The sequence below is a fragment of the Meleagris gallopavo genome, chromosome 9 (assembly GCF_905368555.1).
Source record: "Meleagris gallopavo chromosome 9, MGAL_WU_HG_1.1, whole genome shotgun sequence".
Taxonomy (NCBI): domain Eukaryota; kingdom Metazoa; phylum Chordata; class Aves; order Galliformes; family Phasianidae; genus Meleagris; species Meleagris gallopavo.
Genome location: NC_139412.1, coordinates 427394 through 444556, shown reverse-complemented (window position 1 = coordinate 444556; position 17163 = coordinate 427394). Strand labels below are relative to the sequence as shown.

Genomic DNA, 17163 nt, shown 5'->3' with positions numbered 1-17163 from the left:
TGGGACGTGCTTCTCCTTCCCTGTCATGCCATGGATTCTCAGTCTGTCCTCCCTGTATGCTCACCTGATGCTCTGCCACCAGACTTAAGCTCTAGGATTTGAGGTAGCCACCTGCCCAGTGCCTGTGGCAATAGGAGATGGCAAAAGCGTTTGTCATCCTGAAAGTCTGCTGCACTGCAGCCCCTGCGTTCTGCTGAGAGCCTCTTGTGTGGCCGTGTGACGTCCTCATCTTCACTCTTTAATCCAGAAAGATGCTGTCAGTTTCAGCTCCATGCTTGCAGGGCAGGAATGGGCTTTGCCTTTGTTTTCCTGAATCACTTATGTTATAATTTTTCCTTTTATGAGGGCAGTTGGAAGCTTAATATGAAGCACATAATAAGTGGAGAGGCCATAAAAAGTGACAAGTGCACGTTTACGTCAGCACGTAGGCTTTTGAGCAAGAGCATTTAAATAAGCTGTGCGATTAAAAGGGCTGCCTGGTCAGAGCAGCACGCAGGAAGCACAGAGTGGAGCTTAGAGAACAAGGAGTACAGAAAGCATCACTAGGAAGTGATCATCTTCAGTGTCTGCTAATGCTCCTGCTCTTTTCCATTGCACAAATGCCATCTGATTAGTGAATGATATATATCAGGTAACTGGAGCGACCTCCTCTCTTGTTCTGTTTGCAGAGTGGCCTCCAGGACCAAGTTCTTTGAGACTGCATCCCGAAGAACCAGCAGGTGAGTCTGCAGCCACAGGGCTGCTGTGCTGCAGCAGTGACCCTGCCTGGTGGCACAGAGGCATCCCCTGGGGGCACAGCACACCCAGCAGGAGTTGCTCAGCTGAAACACCAACCTAAACAAACAGCCCTGAGTGCAAATACACTCTGGGCGGGGGCTGCATGAAAAATTAATCATAAATCCACTAGTAGTAAATACGCAGTTGTGCATGGAATTAAGCTATTATAGTCCATATTGTTCTTATGTCTCAGCTCTGTGGAGGGCAGAGGGGCAGATCATGGGAGAGATGGGAAGGGCTGGGAGATGGCAGCAGCAGACAGCAGTGGGACCCACACGTACTGTCTGTGCAGGGTGTAGATCCACACGGCCAGATGGGCTGTGATGGCACAGCCTGCACACAGGAGCCCTCAGTGGGATGGTGGGGCTTTGGATTGCTGGCACTGTGGTTTGTGGCAGCAGGTTTCGTTTAGAAAATACCTGCTCAAATAATCCTCAGTTTCCTGCTCTTAACAGTCACTGAGCTTTGCCAGAAGTGCAGATAGATTTGCATGTCAGACTGAAAAGCTGATAAGAGTTGATTGTCTCCAGTGTCAACAATGGTTTCTTCACTTTAAAGATAAATTGTTGACCTGACTTCTACCCATCACTCTACTTATTTTCATTCAATCTTTTTTTTTCTGTTTTCTTTGGCTCCATTGCACTTAGTTCTTCATCACCACAAGGCAGGATCCCAGGTGATGAGAGCTGAGACAAAAGGTACGTGTTGGTAACAGTGATCAGCCAAAGCCACACGGTGGTCCTCAGTTCAGCAGATGGGGTGGTGGGAGCCCAGGGCAGGGAAGGGGATCTCAGAGAAGAGACTGGGAGAAATGTCCTTTCTGCTGGAGACCTTTGGCAAGGGAAGGATCAGGGCTCGGGGTGGTGCCTGCTGCCCATTGTGGGCATTGCTCAGCAGACCATCCTGCTCTGCTGTTCCTGAGCCCCTCACTGCAGCAGTCAGGGAAAACACCAGCACTGTGGGAACGGCGGTGCAAGACTTGGGTTTATGCTGGTTCTGGGTTTGCCATCACGGACGAACGTACACTGCTGCATGTTGCCACACTTGTTTCCTTCTTTCAGACAGTGCAACCATCTCAGCCCAGCTAGACCAAGGAGATGTTCTGTGCTTGTGAAATGGACGTGTCACAGCTAAGACTTTTCCAGTTCAAATGACCTGGAGAGCAGCTATCATACTGGACAATAATTTTGGAGTGTGCTGTCAGAAGTGGCTCAAGAAATTAGGAGGAGGAGATAAAAATGGCAAGAAGGCCATTACTACATTTGTCTTGAACTGTTCCCAGTCCTTTGCCATCGCTTTCTGCCCAAGTGAGGAATGCTCGCCAGGTGCCTCTGCAGGTGGCAGCACTGCTGGGTGAGCACCAACAGCAGCACAGCCAGGCTGTGAAAGGGACAGCAGAGCAGAGAGCTCTGTGCACCTCCACACGTTTTGGGAAATAACCTCAGTGAAGGGTGCCCTTGGATAGATGTCGCAAAGTTTGTTATGCTGATTCCCAGTGCTTGGGTGCTGGGGAAGAATGACTGGACGTCGTGTCCTTGCCACAAGAGACTCATCCCATACACTGTGTTCTCCTCACTTATGAAGCAGTGGTGTGCTTTTCCACGTGGTTTGCTGGTAGCTTTGCTTGCACTGGGGCTGGCGGGGCAGCAGCAAACTGGAGGGGAGCGGGAGGACGCAGCCCTGCTCCTCCTGCTCCCATCTGCAACTGTAGCTGCTCCTCACAGACCCACAGAGCAGGAGTGTCAGTGCCGTGGTTATTCTGCTGGGCCAGCACAGGTGGGGAGGAACTGAAACTCCAAAAATATGGGTCAATGCCTGAAGTTTTTCTAAGAGGAACACAGTTTCTTATTTGCTTGTTACATTAATTTCCAATCCAAGAGATCTCCGGTCCCTTTCCTTCAGCAGCAGTATTGTACTGATGCCTCTGGTCTGGAAGGGAAGCACATTTCTCCATGCCAGGACCTCTCCTAGTGCTGCACAGGGGTCTGTGGCTCCAGACAGCGTCAGGGCTCAGTGCTGAGCTGTAGCATTTCCCTGTAGATAGGCAATGAACACTTCCCTGCTTTCTGTCACCAGTCTAAAGGCAGCTTATTTCTTTTCAGTGACGTTCCTTGGGTGCTGGGAGCATTCCCAGAACAGTCACCAAACATTCCTGTTTGTTCCCCAGGCACTCCATCCCCCCAGGCCCAGCACAGCTGGACAGGCAGAGGCTGCAGCAGTGCTCTGCGGTGTGCAGGTGCTTTCCTTCTGTGTGCCTCTGCCTGCTTCCTTACTGAATGTGATGCTGGCCTTGGCCGGGCACATGAGTGCTGTGCTGATGGTGCTTCCACCCCCGTGGGCTTCAGCGCTGCCCCAGTGCTCACTCCTGTGCTCGTACTCTGAGCAGTGGCACGTAGCAGTGGCTTAAGAAGAAGGTGTAATGTCACCACTTAGACTATGTTACGTGCAGCAGCATCTCAGGGCTTCTCCACGCTAAGCTGAGCCCTCTGCTGCACCCTCTCATGAGCAGACGAGGTGAACAGCATCAAACTGGAGTGCGTCGTGTTTCTGACTGCACGTCTCCCAGAGCTCAGCACCGAGTGCCCAGTGTGGGGGTGCTCCCCCGGAACAGGCAGCTCTGCCACAGCCGTGGTGTCACCCAGCGGCGTCAGCCCTGCACCTCCTCCCCACTTCCAGCAGTCCCTTCTGTTCTGGGGACTTCTGAGGCAGTGGGCTGTGGGCAGGCTGGGGCAGCGTGCAGCTTCTGTTCTGCGCTGAGTGCTGAGCAGCACCGCGGGGACCGGCCCTGTGTGAGATGGCAGCTGTCAGTTCTCCTGTCCCACTGCTGAACAAAACCAGTGCTGTGCAGGTGGCACAGACGTCTGGGACGGCGGTGGAGTCTGAAAAAGCAAAGCCAAGCGTTGTAAACGGGGAGCAAGCAGCACAGTGAGAACAGGTTCAGTGTCCTTTTAAAGGTGTTTGTCACACGTCTGTGCTGGCTTCTTCCTCCTTAGCACGGCGGAGCCCTGGGGACTGCTGGGCTGGGAGGCCCAACCCATACACTGTGCTGTGGGACCCTGGGCCGTCAGCCCTGCAGCCATTTGGTCACGTAGCAGCGTAGAGTACTTCAATGTTCATAAAGTTTCCATGAAGTTAAATGAAGTCCACGCGTGGTTTTTTCCTCCCGCAAACAATGCCCGATCGCCGCACAAGGTGCCAGCCCTGCCTGCTGCAAGATGGGGCTGCGGCGCAGGAGAGGAGCCCCGCACCCAGCCCTGCTCCCGCCCCGCCCTGAGCCGCTCGCCGGCCCGGTGGCCCCGCGGCCCCGCAGGTCCCTGCCGATGCCGTGGCCGTGTCACGGCGCGCAGCTCCCCGGGCTGCGGCTCACCCACGCTGTCCCGCTGCGGCGCGCTGAGCCTCACAGCTGCCCGCAGGCACAGGGCACGGTGACCAGGCGGCCCCGCAGTGCTGCGTTCCTGCTGTTGCCCCGTGTCAGCCTGTGCTGCGGTCAGCGGGCAGCAGGGCCGTGGGCCGGCTCGCCTCAGCCCAGACTGCTTCCGACCGCAGCCCTGTGGGGTTGCTTTTTTTTCTCCTTGTTTGTTAGGTTTTCTTTGCAGCGAGCACAAAAGCATTTCTGAACCTGAACGGCGTGGGTGCACTGAGGGGCCCGGTGGGAGCATTCTGGAGCTGCAGCCTTTGCTGTGCTGCGGTGAGCGGCCCTCGCTGCAGCTCCTCGGAGAGGCACGGGCCGTGCTGCACTTCTGTATGTTTTCTTACCTTTAACCCCGGGCCGCTGAGTATTGTTCAGCTCCCTCTGCCAGCAAACACCTTTCCATGCAGGACTGCTACCGGCCCAGCAGGCCGCTCGCTCCTGCTGCATCACCAAAGGCCCGTCCGCAGCTGCCATTGCCGTTAAGGAGCAGTCGGCTGCAGATTGCCTGACCTGGCTCCCTGGAGGCTGAGCACAGCAGCGGGTGCCTCAGGTGTGGGCAGAGCGGAGCCCGGGGGGCTCTGGGAGCACCAGCGCAGGGTAAGAGGCGGTTTCCTTTTTGTCAGGGCCGGGTTGGGTGGCTGCGGTCAGAAGGAGCGCGGTGCTGCGTGGGACGTGGGGAGCACAGGTCCATTTTATCACAAAGTTACAGAGGAACGGGGTTACAACTGGGGTTAGAATTGTTCGTAAAGATACTGAAAGCAACACCAAAGGAGGAGGACACGGGGCTTTATTAGTGCCTTGCTTTGAGAAATACATTAACCAGATGAAATTTAGTTTTAAGAGACCCAAAGAGACGTATCTGAAGAGATCAGTCAGCGATGGGTAAAAGAAATAACAGTTCAGATAATTAATAGCAAAAATCTGACTGTGAAAAACAGCCTCTGTGAATTACCAACACACAGCCTCATCCATTTTTAAATTACCCAATTATTCTTGGCATCTTCAACCCCTATTATTTGTCACACCAAGCAGCATTTCTCATGCACACAACTGAAATAAAAGCCGAATGCAGCGTACAGCAGCGCTCCCACAAACAAAATTCTGCCTTCACTGCACTTTGAACAACAACAGATCTGAAGTTACACAAGAGCGGAGTGTGGAGCAGGGGGGGCTGTGTGGGGCACAGCAGGGCTGAGGGCTCACGGGGGTCCGGGCGTGGGTTGGGGTGTTTCATTGCCCCCAGTGTAGTATAATGGGCTCTGTCTTTGTCCTGAGCCCAGGTGGGCTCCCCTGGTTGGTTACGACACAGACGGTGTCACTCAGCCCAGCACAGTGATGTCAGTATTGGGGTCACATCCTGCACTGCATCTCACGGCAGTGCGGTGTCACCACTGCCCAGCCCCAGTGGCAGCGTCTCGTGGGTCTCTGTCCTCTGTGTTCCGTGTGTTTGGGGCAGATCGCAGTTCCAATCAAGAAAAAGAAAGAAGAAAGTGAAAACAGTGACAATAGTCCAACTGATGTCTTTTTCTATAAGTAGGATTCGGCCTCAAAGACCATGAATTTGGGCAAAGTGATGGAAAAGGCAACAGTGGTGCAATGCAGCTGCACCCCTTGCAGAACGAGACGTGTGCTCTGATGGAGCTGCAGGCATCGCGGCGGGCAGAGTTGGCACTCTGCAGCACAGTCACAGCAGGAGGGGATGGGATGGAGGTGCTGCAGGAGCCCCAAGCTCTGCACTACCCTCAGCACCCAGCAGTGAACCAGCAGTAGAACTGGGCCGAGTCTGTGGGTCCCCGCTCCTTTTCTTTAGGTAATCCTGTGGAGTTTCCTCCAGGACTTTCCTCAGCAATGGTGAAGCAAGCAATTGCAAAGACATTATGCTCAGTTACTGCTGTGAGCACAGCTGTGGGCTGGGAGTCCTCCCCAGGAGAAAGGCACCAGCAATGGGCTTTTTGGCTGGTTGCAAAGGGAATAAAGTGTATCAATATAGAGAATTCTTTTTATTACAGAGACAAGTTAACAAATAAACCAGCATTAAATTGCCACAGAGCACAAAACACCCGGCACAGAGAGCAGCTTATTATAAACTTACTGTGGTTTTATGTTTGGTGCAGATATGTACTTTTCAAATTGTAAACGCAGGTTTTCCTGCTGTTTTCAGTAAGAATGAACAGAAGTCTCTCCTTGCTTCCTCAAAGCAGTGACCACAATGCCAGAACACAGCTGTGGGCAGCTCACAGCCCGAGCTGCTGTTCCGGAGGCCCACACCTTCCGCAGATGTGGCACTGGAGCAGCATTTCTGCAGCTTAGTGCTGAGGACGGGTTGCCCCATAGCACCATTCCCAGCACCCAGGGACAGACAGCATCAGCACCTCGGCTGTGGCTGCTCCCACCAGGCAGCAGGAATCAGAGCCATTCCAGCAGTCACTGCGTTGTAAGAACGTATTTCTACTTTGAAGTGGTGAGAAAATAGGCACAGTCCCAGGATTCTGTCCTGAAGTGCACGGATGCTTTGTGCAGCTGAAGAGAGCAGAGATAAAGGTGCTCTGCTGTCCCTCAGCTGCCACCCCGTCCCTGTTGCCCAGAGCAGTGGGAGGAGAGCTGCATGCTGACACTGGGGCCCCCAGTGTGTTGCATCCATGCCATGCAAGGATGGGCCTCGGAAACCTGGGCAGTGCAGGGCCTCAAAAAATCACCCAAAACTTCTGTTACTATTGGCACACGCTGCCTCACCACCGCATGAATACCCAAGTGCACTCGGTGTGCAGTCAGAAAGAAAGCTCATTAGCAGGAATAGAACAGCTACCTTCAGCAGTATAAATGGGGGCATGCCTGTGCATATGTACACATACGTTTAACATACAGTTTGTTATCAAAACGTCTCAGGAGAGATCCCCACGGCAGTGGCAGCTGTGTGGCTGTGGCAAACAACACTGCCCTGACTGGAGGGTGCAAAGCCATTCTGTGTTCTAACAGAGCTCAGCTCCCCAGGACTGACCCGCTGCTGTTTGCCTACCTATGCGTGGGGCAGGATGCTCACTGCCTGGGCTTAGCTCCAAAGCTGAACTAAGGCTCCTTTCAGCGTACAAGCAGAGGTGTCACAGCAGTGCTGGGCTGTGCTGCTGCCCTGCCATGCACTCCTCAGCTGCACTGTGCCTCCCCAGGGAGCCCAGGGTCTGAGTTGGCCCTGCACGGGGATGGGAGCTCAGCTGGGACCCCCAGGTCAACTGCAACAGGATGAGAACGATGGTGAGATTCTCTTCGCTTTATTAAAGCAAAAATAGACAAGAAAATGCAGAAGAAAACACAAAGTACAAAGATATACAGCAGGATCTGGACTTTGGTATTTCTTGTTTTTTTGTTTTTTTTGTTTGTTTGTTTTTTCCAGTTCCTGCAGCAGCCAATGGAAATAAACCAAGAGACACTGTTAACGTCCTCCTGGCAAACACACACTCGGGTGCCGCTGCCCCGGCTCCCCATCCTCCAGCAACCCCTCCATCATCATCGCAAACAGCCAGAAAACAGGGGAAAAAACATTGCAGAAATTTACTTTGAAACAGAAGAGCTGCAGGGAACAGCTTGGGCCCCGCATAGGCACTGGGGCTCACGCTGGCAGAGCGTCCATAGCACAGAGCAGCAGGGAGCACAGAGCAGCACACAGCTGGGGGCACAGCCTGCTGCACAGCCCCGCTCCCTACGCAGCAGCAGGTGGGTGCATGCAAGTCCGTATCAAATTTCGTTTCTTCCCCCTCTCCCAGCAGAAAAATACCCAGCAGGATGCACTTAAGTAATGAAACCTTACTGACACAAGCGTACGCAAAATGTAAACCTCTCCAAAGAGGCCATTTAGACCGATTATAAACATCCTCCTGTTGATGACAGAGATCAAGGCATTACCGAGCCCATTATTCATCATTCTCTTCTGCTAACAGCCAAAAAACATTCAAGAACAGAAGAGAACACCAGCAGGGCCTTCCACTGATTCATCTGCGTGTATGAACAGATCATACCGACACCGAAGGTGCAGCAATAGAGGGCTGCTGAGCACACTGGGTCTTGCAGAATGTGCCCACCTACATGGGAGGACGTCAGGAGGAAGAGCACAAACAGAGCCACGGCCCAGAGAGGAGATCTCAACACAAATGGCTGTACAGAAAGAGCATTGGTTCAATAGTTCTGTGTCGTTTTTCTCCACCTCCTCCCTTAATGGAAACCCTATAGAACGATTGAAGAATATCTGTAACATTAAATGCTTGTTCCTGCTCACAAAAAACCCGGCTGCACCCATGGGCTTTGCCAACAGAGCTGGAGGTTATGCTCAGCTCTGAACAGGTCCCAGAAGTAGGAGAATCCACACAGCAGCCGGGAGGCTGTGCACATGGCAACCAACGGGCTGAACCCAGTTGCCTTTGCTTTTAAAGACATCTGGCACACAGCTACTTGAGGATATGAGGGGGCACGGAGCGCAGCACGTCTTTCCCTGCCCCACTCCCTGTCACATGGAGAGAGCAGCAGCAGCAGGAGCGAAGCAGTGCCTGTGCCACGTGAGCGCAGCCTGCCAGACAGACCCAGTGCAGGCTGGGGGCTGTTCAACATCCCAGACCACTGGGAGCCATCAGAATCAACCTTTGATGCGTCTCACTCTAAACGATGTGCCCACATTCACCGTTTCATCACTCCATCCCCAGAAAGCTCTGTGAGCACAGGATGATGCCAACCACAGGTGGTTACTGCAGCCATCTCCCAAGGACAGGGCTAACGCCCACAGTCACCCATCCCGCAGGGCCAGGCCTGGCTGCTTCGCTTCTGGAGTTCCCACCTGCTGCCTTGGAGAGACGGCAGACAGATGAGGGAGCTGAGATGCTGGCTGTGTGGGCACCCCGTGTGAGCAGAGCGGGGGAGGGGTGCAGGCAGGGGTTTGGCTGCTGAGGGTCTGAGGTCCAAGAGGCGTCAGGCACTTGTGGAGGTGGCACAGCCATGTCTGAGCAGATCGGAACGGAGATGGGAGTGCTGGGAGCACACTGCTGAGCGGGCAGCATCCAGCTCACCTCAGGAGTGGTGCCCCGGGGGGAAAGCAGCAGCCATCAGCAATGGAGCCTTCCGGAGCCCATCCTCCCTCCAGCAGCCATGTGTGGAGCCGAGCAACATAGGGATGAGCAGCCCTGCACGGTGACTGCCAGGTGCCGTCCGGCTCTGAGGGTTCTCTCATTCATTGGGTTGCAATTCATCTCTTCCCCTCAGTTGCGCTACTGCAGAATTCAATGCATCTGCTTCCCAGCACCATAGCACACATAAGAAGTCCCAGAGGAGGCCGGTAAAGGTACCCACACCCACACTTAGAGAGTCGGCCTGTGCCTCACCTTGTTTTGGTTTACAGAAATACAAGAGCTGGTGGCACATCTCCCACTCTCCCATAGCCCTAGGGCACTAAAAGTCACTGCAGGAAATAAAGGAGTAACCACCCCCAGGTGCTGCAGACAGGGCGTCCCTGCCACCGAGCAGCCAGACCCTGGCAGGAGTTCAGTCAGAGATACCACAGGAAAGAGAGAAATTGAAAGAACCCCAGCAGGGAGGAGTTTGCTACTGCCTGCCTGGCAGCACATCATCTCTTTGGACAGGATTCCCCAAGGCACTGCAGTACAGTAGTGCAGAAACAATAGGCAGAGGTGGCTGAGATGGAGGCGATGCAACTGGGAGTCCCTCCGAAAGATCACTCCGCATGGAAGTAAATGGGTTTCACTTTTCCAGACAGAATCTTGGGAACCTGCACAGAGATGATCTCTGCCATCATTTCCGGGTAGTCCACACTCACCATATGGGCCTTAATTAAAAGATCAAATGTAAATTGATGCAGATCCTTGGCAATCTAGGAAAGAAAGAAAGTTTGTTAGGGAAAAATTCCCCACTGGGTGATTTCTGTGGGAAGGAGCAGGAGCAGCAGCAGGGCTGTGCCAGGGCTGCCCTCTGCGCATCCAGGAGCACATGGATACAGCCAGGGCAGTGTGCAGGATTGCTCCTGGAGATGAGCAGCACACAGAAGCCAATAAAAAGAACTAAAGAAGCAGCCGCAGGTACGAACATGAACACAGCGTCCATGTCTACAAGGGCCGTAATGCCATTTCCCAATGCCCTTGCAGGGACAAGATCCCTCCCTGCTGCACTCCCAAATTCCCATGCTCCAATTCTCTCTGCTAACCGCTAGCTGAGCCCAGGACACCGCGCTGCTCTCTTACAGGATGCACGGAGTCCAGGACCTTGGTGAGCTGGTAAAACCGCCGAGAGCAGGAGGTGGGGTTCTTCCTCTTGCAAGCGATGATCCGATCGAGTTCCTTAATGTAATTCATGCGAAGTTCATCAAAGAGCTTCTGGTTCTTCAGGCCGTCCACTGGAACTGGAGGAACAGGGATGGGAAACAGTCAGAGTTGCCCCAGAAGAGGAAGAGAGCCACAGGAAAAGTGAAGGAGTTGTCGGCGCAGAGCATGGAGCCCTGCCCAGCTGCTCCCTGCAGCCCAGGTCTACTGAGGGGAGGACGTGAGCACTCACTAATACTGAAGAAGAGCAGAGCCTTCATGCAGAGAAACTCCTGGGGCGTGATCTGAAGCCACCCAAACTCCTGGGAGAGCTGCCGCATCCTGACGCATTGGCTGTACATTCTGGATTTGTGCATCCGGTACCTGGGAGAAGAAGGGGCACAGGGTGGAGGGTGGCTCGTGCTGTGCCCAGGGACACTGGCACATCCCTGGCACGGGACTGAGCTCTGCTTTGGGGTGCTGACAGCAACAGTCTTGAAGGTAGGAGAGGAGGGTTTTCTAAAACATGCCTGCATAACTCTGCATGGATGATGGCTACTCTGAGGATGGATGGCTACATGGCTTTGCCAGGTTTGGGTGACCCTCTGCCTTCCTGGAAGCAGCTGCAGTGACTCACCCCACTCAGTTACACAGAAGGCACACGAAGCCGAGCTCAACCCTCACACAGCAGTTGTGCTCTCACTCTGTACTTAGTTCCTGTTTGTAAGCTTTTCTGCCTTAGTGCCAATAAAACCTGCTCAACTCAAACATGACAGTGCACCAGAGGGACATCGTCAGGAGTTGGAGGAGCTCACAGCATGCATTTGTCTCTGCTTCTGCCTTCTGTAACCAACCCAGCTTGCTGGAATCAGCCCGCATCCAGGAGCCAGGCAGCACTGCCCTCACACACACACCATGGGCTGGTGCTGTTGAGGGCACAGCAAGGGAATTGAAAGAAGGCACAGGGAGACACTGCATCTCTCCTCATCATTCCTGCAGACTGCTGCAGCCCCTCTTAGCTTGGATCAGCTCCCAGGGCCTGACTGCCCAACTGCACATCCCATAACTGGGCAGTACAGCAAACCCCCTTGCCTGGTTCTCGTTTCTCACCCAGTCTGACCCAGGCAAGTCTGAAGGCAAACTTCAGACTGCTGATGTTTGGCACTTACTCATTGAAGACCAAATCTGGAGCAAAGTAAAGCATTCTGGAGTTGACGTTAGTGAAAGATCTCCAACCCATGGCAAAAATCATGAGACCCATCCAAGAATACTGGATTATTGACATCTGGTCGTCCACATGCAAATTGCGAAATCCTGTTCAAAAGAGAAACAAAACACAGCAGAGGGATGTTACACATCAGTGCTGAGCTCTGGCAGTTCCTGGAATTGTCCTCACACAGCAACAGTCAGAGGCAGAACTGAGTCCTCGTTAATCAATTACTTCTTTTCGGTGAAATTCTGGCACTCTTAGAAGTCGCTATTTTCTCATTTTGAGAAAAATTGCATGTTATCTCAAACATTAAAACAATTCCAGCACCATTGGTGTGTAATTATAATTCACAGTGCATAATTACATTCCACTGAAGCGAGCATCTGTCTCTTGCTCGGAAAGCTGTCAACTGCAAATGAGCACAAGTGATGTTTCATTGCTGCCTGTGAGTCCGTATGCTCCCCTTCCAGCTTTCCTATCGCCCTCCCAAACAGCACAGCCTGCGTGCACCAGATCCCCTCTGCCCCCAGCGGGTGCCTCCACCCCCAGGGCTCCCAGCCACCTGTGGGCAGGACTGCGATCTCCAGGAGCTGCATGCAGTGTGTTTGCAGAGCATGGGTACAGATGAGGCCGCTCAGGCAGCACAGAATCAGTCACGTTCATCTCTCAGACATATCTACGCTGGAATCTCGTATTTAATTAAGTCTTACATGCCGCAAAAAAAGCAAAAATGAACAACACCTTTTGACTTATGCAGCACGTCTGTTCAGAGATGAATTCATTGCCTACTGTTGTATTGTCACACAGAGTGACAGTGTGCTGGAATGTTCTCCTACTCCATTCTTGCTACTGTCCTTCATAACGCCTGCCCTCTCGGAGGGGCTTCAGAGGAGCTGTGCTGCTGCACCGAGATGGAGCTGCAGGAAGGAGCGCCGGCTCTGCAGCCATGAGGACAGATATTTGGTCCGTGTGCTGTACCATCATCTGCCAAAATCAACAGGCTTTGTTTTCCTCCCCTTTTAAATTGCTCTTTGAGGGAAAAATTTATCTTCTTCTCAGAGGGAATTAATAGAGCAAGAGTAAGCAGGGAGAGACCTCTCTGGGTGGTTGCGTCCATATGCGGCACATTGAGCACCAGCAGCACCGATGGCCCAAAGAGCCCTGCAGGCTGCAGTTCTTACCCACTCAGACTGGTTTTCCCCTAAGCACTGCATTATCGACTCCCGATCTATCTGTTGGATCTCTGTCCCTCCCTGGAAGCCTGCTGTCTGTGGGCATGGCAGATGATGTATGGCCAGCATCACTGCTAAAGGAAAACACAAACCATGGCCGTGATACATCACTAAGTTTCAGGTACGGCATAGCTGAAGAGACACGTGTTGATATCTTCTGCAGAGAGCAATCGCTATAAAAGTAGCATTACCTTTATGGACGATTGGAAAGAGATGAAAGCATAATCTTTTTCTTGTGAATAACCATAAAGTAGCAAATCTAAGAAGTTCTTTATCTTCTCTCTTGATATACAGCATTGTGTCAGAATTACTTCTCCCTAAGCGATCAACAATTGAGCACCTCATATGTTTCCCTAAAGCAGCGTTTCTATAAAAATAAATGCTCATTTGTTACCTTGGAAATGTGATAGTCCAGAGAATGAAAAAGCACACACAAGCCATTGCATCCTCACAGTTACAGAATGGGTTAAAGACAGGGCAAGGCAGCAGATTTGAAGCAGAAAAGCAAGCGAGGGATGGGCTGCGATACCCAAAAGGCCCCACCTGACACAGCAGGCACACCGAAATTTGCAACATCTGCAACAAGCAGCAGTACTCGCAACGGCAGCGTGGCCCCGGCCAGGAGCACCTTCCTGCTGCTCCCCGCAGAGCAGTTCCTTCTTTACAGAATGCTTTCCCAGCTCCTTTGGGAACAAATTAAGGCTTCCCACTTGCAGCCAGTCAAAATGATTTTTAAACCAATGCAATCGAGTGTTGATCTGAATTAACAGTAACATCTTAGCAACATTTCTATATACATACAGTGAAGGGAAAACCGGGATTTAACCAGAGCTTGAATTCTGTGTTCCAGAAGCTTTCTTGGCAAGATGTGCTTAGTTAACTTTTCTAACGAAAGCAGAGTTTGGTTCTGCCTGACATGGCAGGCATGGCTCAGAAACACTCCTACTCGTGGCAGTCTTATCTCTGATACTCCAGGATATTAAAACTTCACTGAAAGCAGTGCAACAACACCTTGGACCTATTAACTGCCCCAGGAACACGGGTTCAGGGTGAGATGCAAGGTTAATTCTCATCCATTTACCAATGCTGTGACACCAGGCCGATGCTGCCCGGCAGGAGATGCCACTGCCCTCCACCCCAGCACAGCACTCACTGTGCTCACACTTCTGCCGGGCACAGGGCTGCTCTGTAGGGGCACCAGAGCCGCTCTCATCAGCGCTGTGCCAAGCAGGCAGCAGGGGCAGAGGCAGTATCATCCCCAGACCCCCGGCCCCTCTCTGCCAGCCATGCTCATTACAGGCTTGTAGCCTCCCAGCAGACCTAGTGCAAGTTCTTCTGTTTTGCTAAAACCACCACCATCCCACTGGTTTAAATTGGCTAGGTTCTATTTTCATTATTCCTGCACTGCATTCTCCACCTGCACTGCTTCCAGCACATCACCGTCCTCTGTGCCCACCTGGCATCAGGCTGCCCCGCCAGCCTGCAGTCTCCAGGGCAGAGAGCACCTCTGCTGCATCAGGCCACGGACAGCTTCAGGAACTTCTGGCCAGCAGATCATCCCTGGCTACCTGACCGGATGCTACTGGCTGTGGAGTGGTGGGGAGCTCTGCTGGCTGCCCGCATGGTCACCCACAACCACCAGAGCCACCAACCACTCCTTGTTCATGGACGACCTCCCCGCAGAACAGCCAGAGCGTGGCAAGAGCAAAGGAGCCGCATAACCATAGCCTGGAGCACAGAACAGCAACAATGCCATCCTTGTTTGCTCCTTCCCCGGAAAATATCAAGACTAATATCGTGACTAAGTGGCAAACTTGCTGTAATTACTGCTGAGCTCTGGTGTTGGCATGTGTCACAGAACCACCAGGACAAAGCTGTGGATAACAGATCAGCAGTGCCTCAGCTTGGGGTCAGTGAAGCTGATAGGAATGGCAGCAGTGAGCTGCTGGGGCACCGTGCACTGGGGCACCCAGGGGTGCTGTCAGCAGTTTTAGGAGAACAGCCAGTGCCTGGTGTGAGCAGCGAGAACATCCCCACACACAGCACAGCTGTGCAGAGCTCTGATGGGGGCCAAGGGCACCACGGCCCCACAGCAGTCCCAGTGCCTGCAGATAGGGCCATGGCCATTCCCAGCACCCACAGAACATGATGTGCAGGTGCTTATCTTTTGTTCAGAGAAGAATTCTGCAGGTTTGGTTCAAACAGCCCTCGAAGTGGAGCAAAACCACTGCAGTGAGAATGGAAAGAAAGCAGGACTCTGAGACTCTAATTAAATGCGTCCCTTCACATGCACTGGGAAGATGGTGCATGCCCGTGTGATGCCACGTGCCAGGGCACTGCCAGCACAGACAGAACCCAAAGGCCTGAGCGCCTTTACTCTCTGTCACACCTTGGCCACATTTCCCATGGATCAGGCACCAAAAGACAAACCTGGCGTTGCTGCAATCTGGCTTACAGGGAAGTAACAGGGACAGACCCCTCATGGGAGCACTCCCCAGGGAACGTGGCTGTGCAGTACGGGTTGCAGACCACCCCTGTGAGCCCCCCATTGAGACACAGCGAACGGGCTGTTAGGATGGTGGCAGGGCTGGGATCTGATCTGGGATCTGTCCTCACCTGGCAAAGCCTTTGCCCACTTAACAACGTAGACCAACTGCCTCTCCCCAAGCTCATTCAGGCTGCTCAGCAGGTTGGAGAAGGAATCTGGCTGGCTGTTGTCGTGGCCGGCACACACCACAGCAGGCTCGATGGCTTCCAGCACATTGAGGAAAATGGGCTGGCACTCAAAGCCGTTGACATGTGTCATCACCATCTTAGGAGCTTGCTCCTCCGTGGGGCTGGACGAGCTGGCTGCCTCGGCTTCGTCTTGTGTCTTCAGGCTGCCCAGCTTCTTCAGCTTGCGGGCTGTGGAAAGGACAAACTTTAGCACAACACTTAGAAAAACTTGAGGTCTCCTGGCTTCCAGTTCCACCGGTTTTGCAAACAGCAGAAGTGAGAGTGATGAGCCGTAGCAATGCACACAGTGTGGGCAGTCTGGGGAGAGCAGAGCATCACAGGCAGCATGTATGGACAAAGGGAAGTACACACTGCACAGAGAAAACCGTTTGTTCATTAATCTTACATGGGAAAAACAAGCATCATTACATCCTCAGCCGCAACCAGTCTCACATTAACTCCTGGTTAGAAATGGAGAAGAAGAACAGGGAAAAGAGAAGTGGATTGACTCAAGTGGGGATCCCATCAGTCAGCACCAAAAGGAATTCCATGCAGTGAGCCCATGGGGTCGGGGCTGCAGGCAGCAGATGGATGTGTCTGTGACAAAGTGCTCCGGTTGTGGTGCGCCGGCTCTGAACTACATGTGCTGCTCTGCTATAGGATCCCCCGGGAGCTCCAGACCTCCAAGTTCTTGGAGTGTTAGCAGCTACCTAACCCAGTGTCTGCAGGACAGTGCTCAGCACAGCCTGCTGAAAGGAACAGCTTTCATACTTCACTGACCACAAAAAGCCCTAATTAATTAGAGGGGGAAAAAAAAGCTGATCGCTTAATTCAAGCAGAGAATATAACATCCAACCAATTGTCCTCGGGGTTTTGGCTCCCACATTACATGATACTTATCTCAAATTTCCTTTCAGCTGTAATTAGAAAAATAAGCAGCGGAACATAAAAATGTCAGCTGAGGGAGCGACTCTGTAAATCAGCTCAGAACGCTGATCTGTAAGGAACGGCCTTTGGATGATCTGCCGTGATTAAGGCAGGCTGCTCTGCAGAAAAAGGAGAGGAAAACTAATAAAATTAAAAGAGGGCAATGGGAAAGCAAGGCTGCAATTTGGCGTTACGTACTTCAGTGTGTGTTTGCATGGGGCTCTGGGGCACCTCCATCCGCTGCAGCAGAGCCGCCTAACGGCCGCACCGCCTGCGGCAGTGGGGTGATGGGGAACACAGACGTGGGATTAAGGAAACAAAACCAACCAAACCCCATCTTCCGAAGGCAAACAAGAAGTGCCAATAAGGGCCTGGGAACCTATAAAGCCAAACCAATGCTGTATGGAACACGTGCACATCCCAGTCTAAAAATTGCAATTGTTTCCTTTTTTTTCTTAAATATTTTCAATTGAATTGCAGTAAGAAAAGAGCACACAAATAATAGTGCAGGCTCAGAGACTGCAGTCATAAACTAGAAGAGGGGACAGACAGCAGTGAAGTCAGATAATAACTATTCCAAATGGAGGAACCTTATGTTTG

At 52.6% G+C, this 17163-nt stretch overlaps 2 protein-coding genes across 3 annotated transcripts in view; one reads left to right on the top strand and one right to left on the bottom strand.

Moving 5' to 3' along the window:
• OPHN1 (oligophrenin 1) overlaps positions 1-3914 on the top strand; it is a 49187-nt gene extending 45273 nt beyond the window's left edge. For both annotated transcript variants that reach the window (XM_085230788.1, XM_010715108.2), the window contains exons 22-24: positions 669-719; positions 1425-1475; positions 1839-3914. In XM_085230788.1, coding sequence (XP_085086914.1) covers positions 669-719; positions 1425-1467 — 94 coding nt within the window. In that variant the 3' untranslated portion in view covers positions 1468-1475; positions 1839-3914. The remainder of the gene's footprint in view (positions 1-668; positions 720-1424; positions 1476-1838) is intronic.
• A 1045-nt stretch (positions 3915-4959) lies between these two features.
• Positions 4960-17163, bottom strand: part of AR (androgen receptor) — a 46883-nt gene continuing 34679 nt past the window's right edge. Inside the window, exons 4-8 of the mRNA XM_085230789.1 lie at positions 15538-15825; positions 11649-11793; positions 10733-10863; positions 10423-10580; positions 4960-10055 (exon numbers count right to left, since the gene is read on the bottom strand). Coding sequence (XP_085086915.1) covers positions 9900-10055; positions 10423-10580; positions 10733-10863; positions 11649-11793; positions 15538-15825 — 878 coding nt within the window. The 3' untranslated portion in view covers positions 4960-9899. The remainder of the gene's footprint in view (positions 10056-10422; positions 10581-10732; positions 10864-11648; positions 11794-15537; positions 15826-17163) is intronic.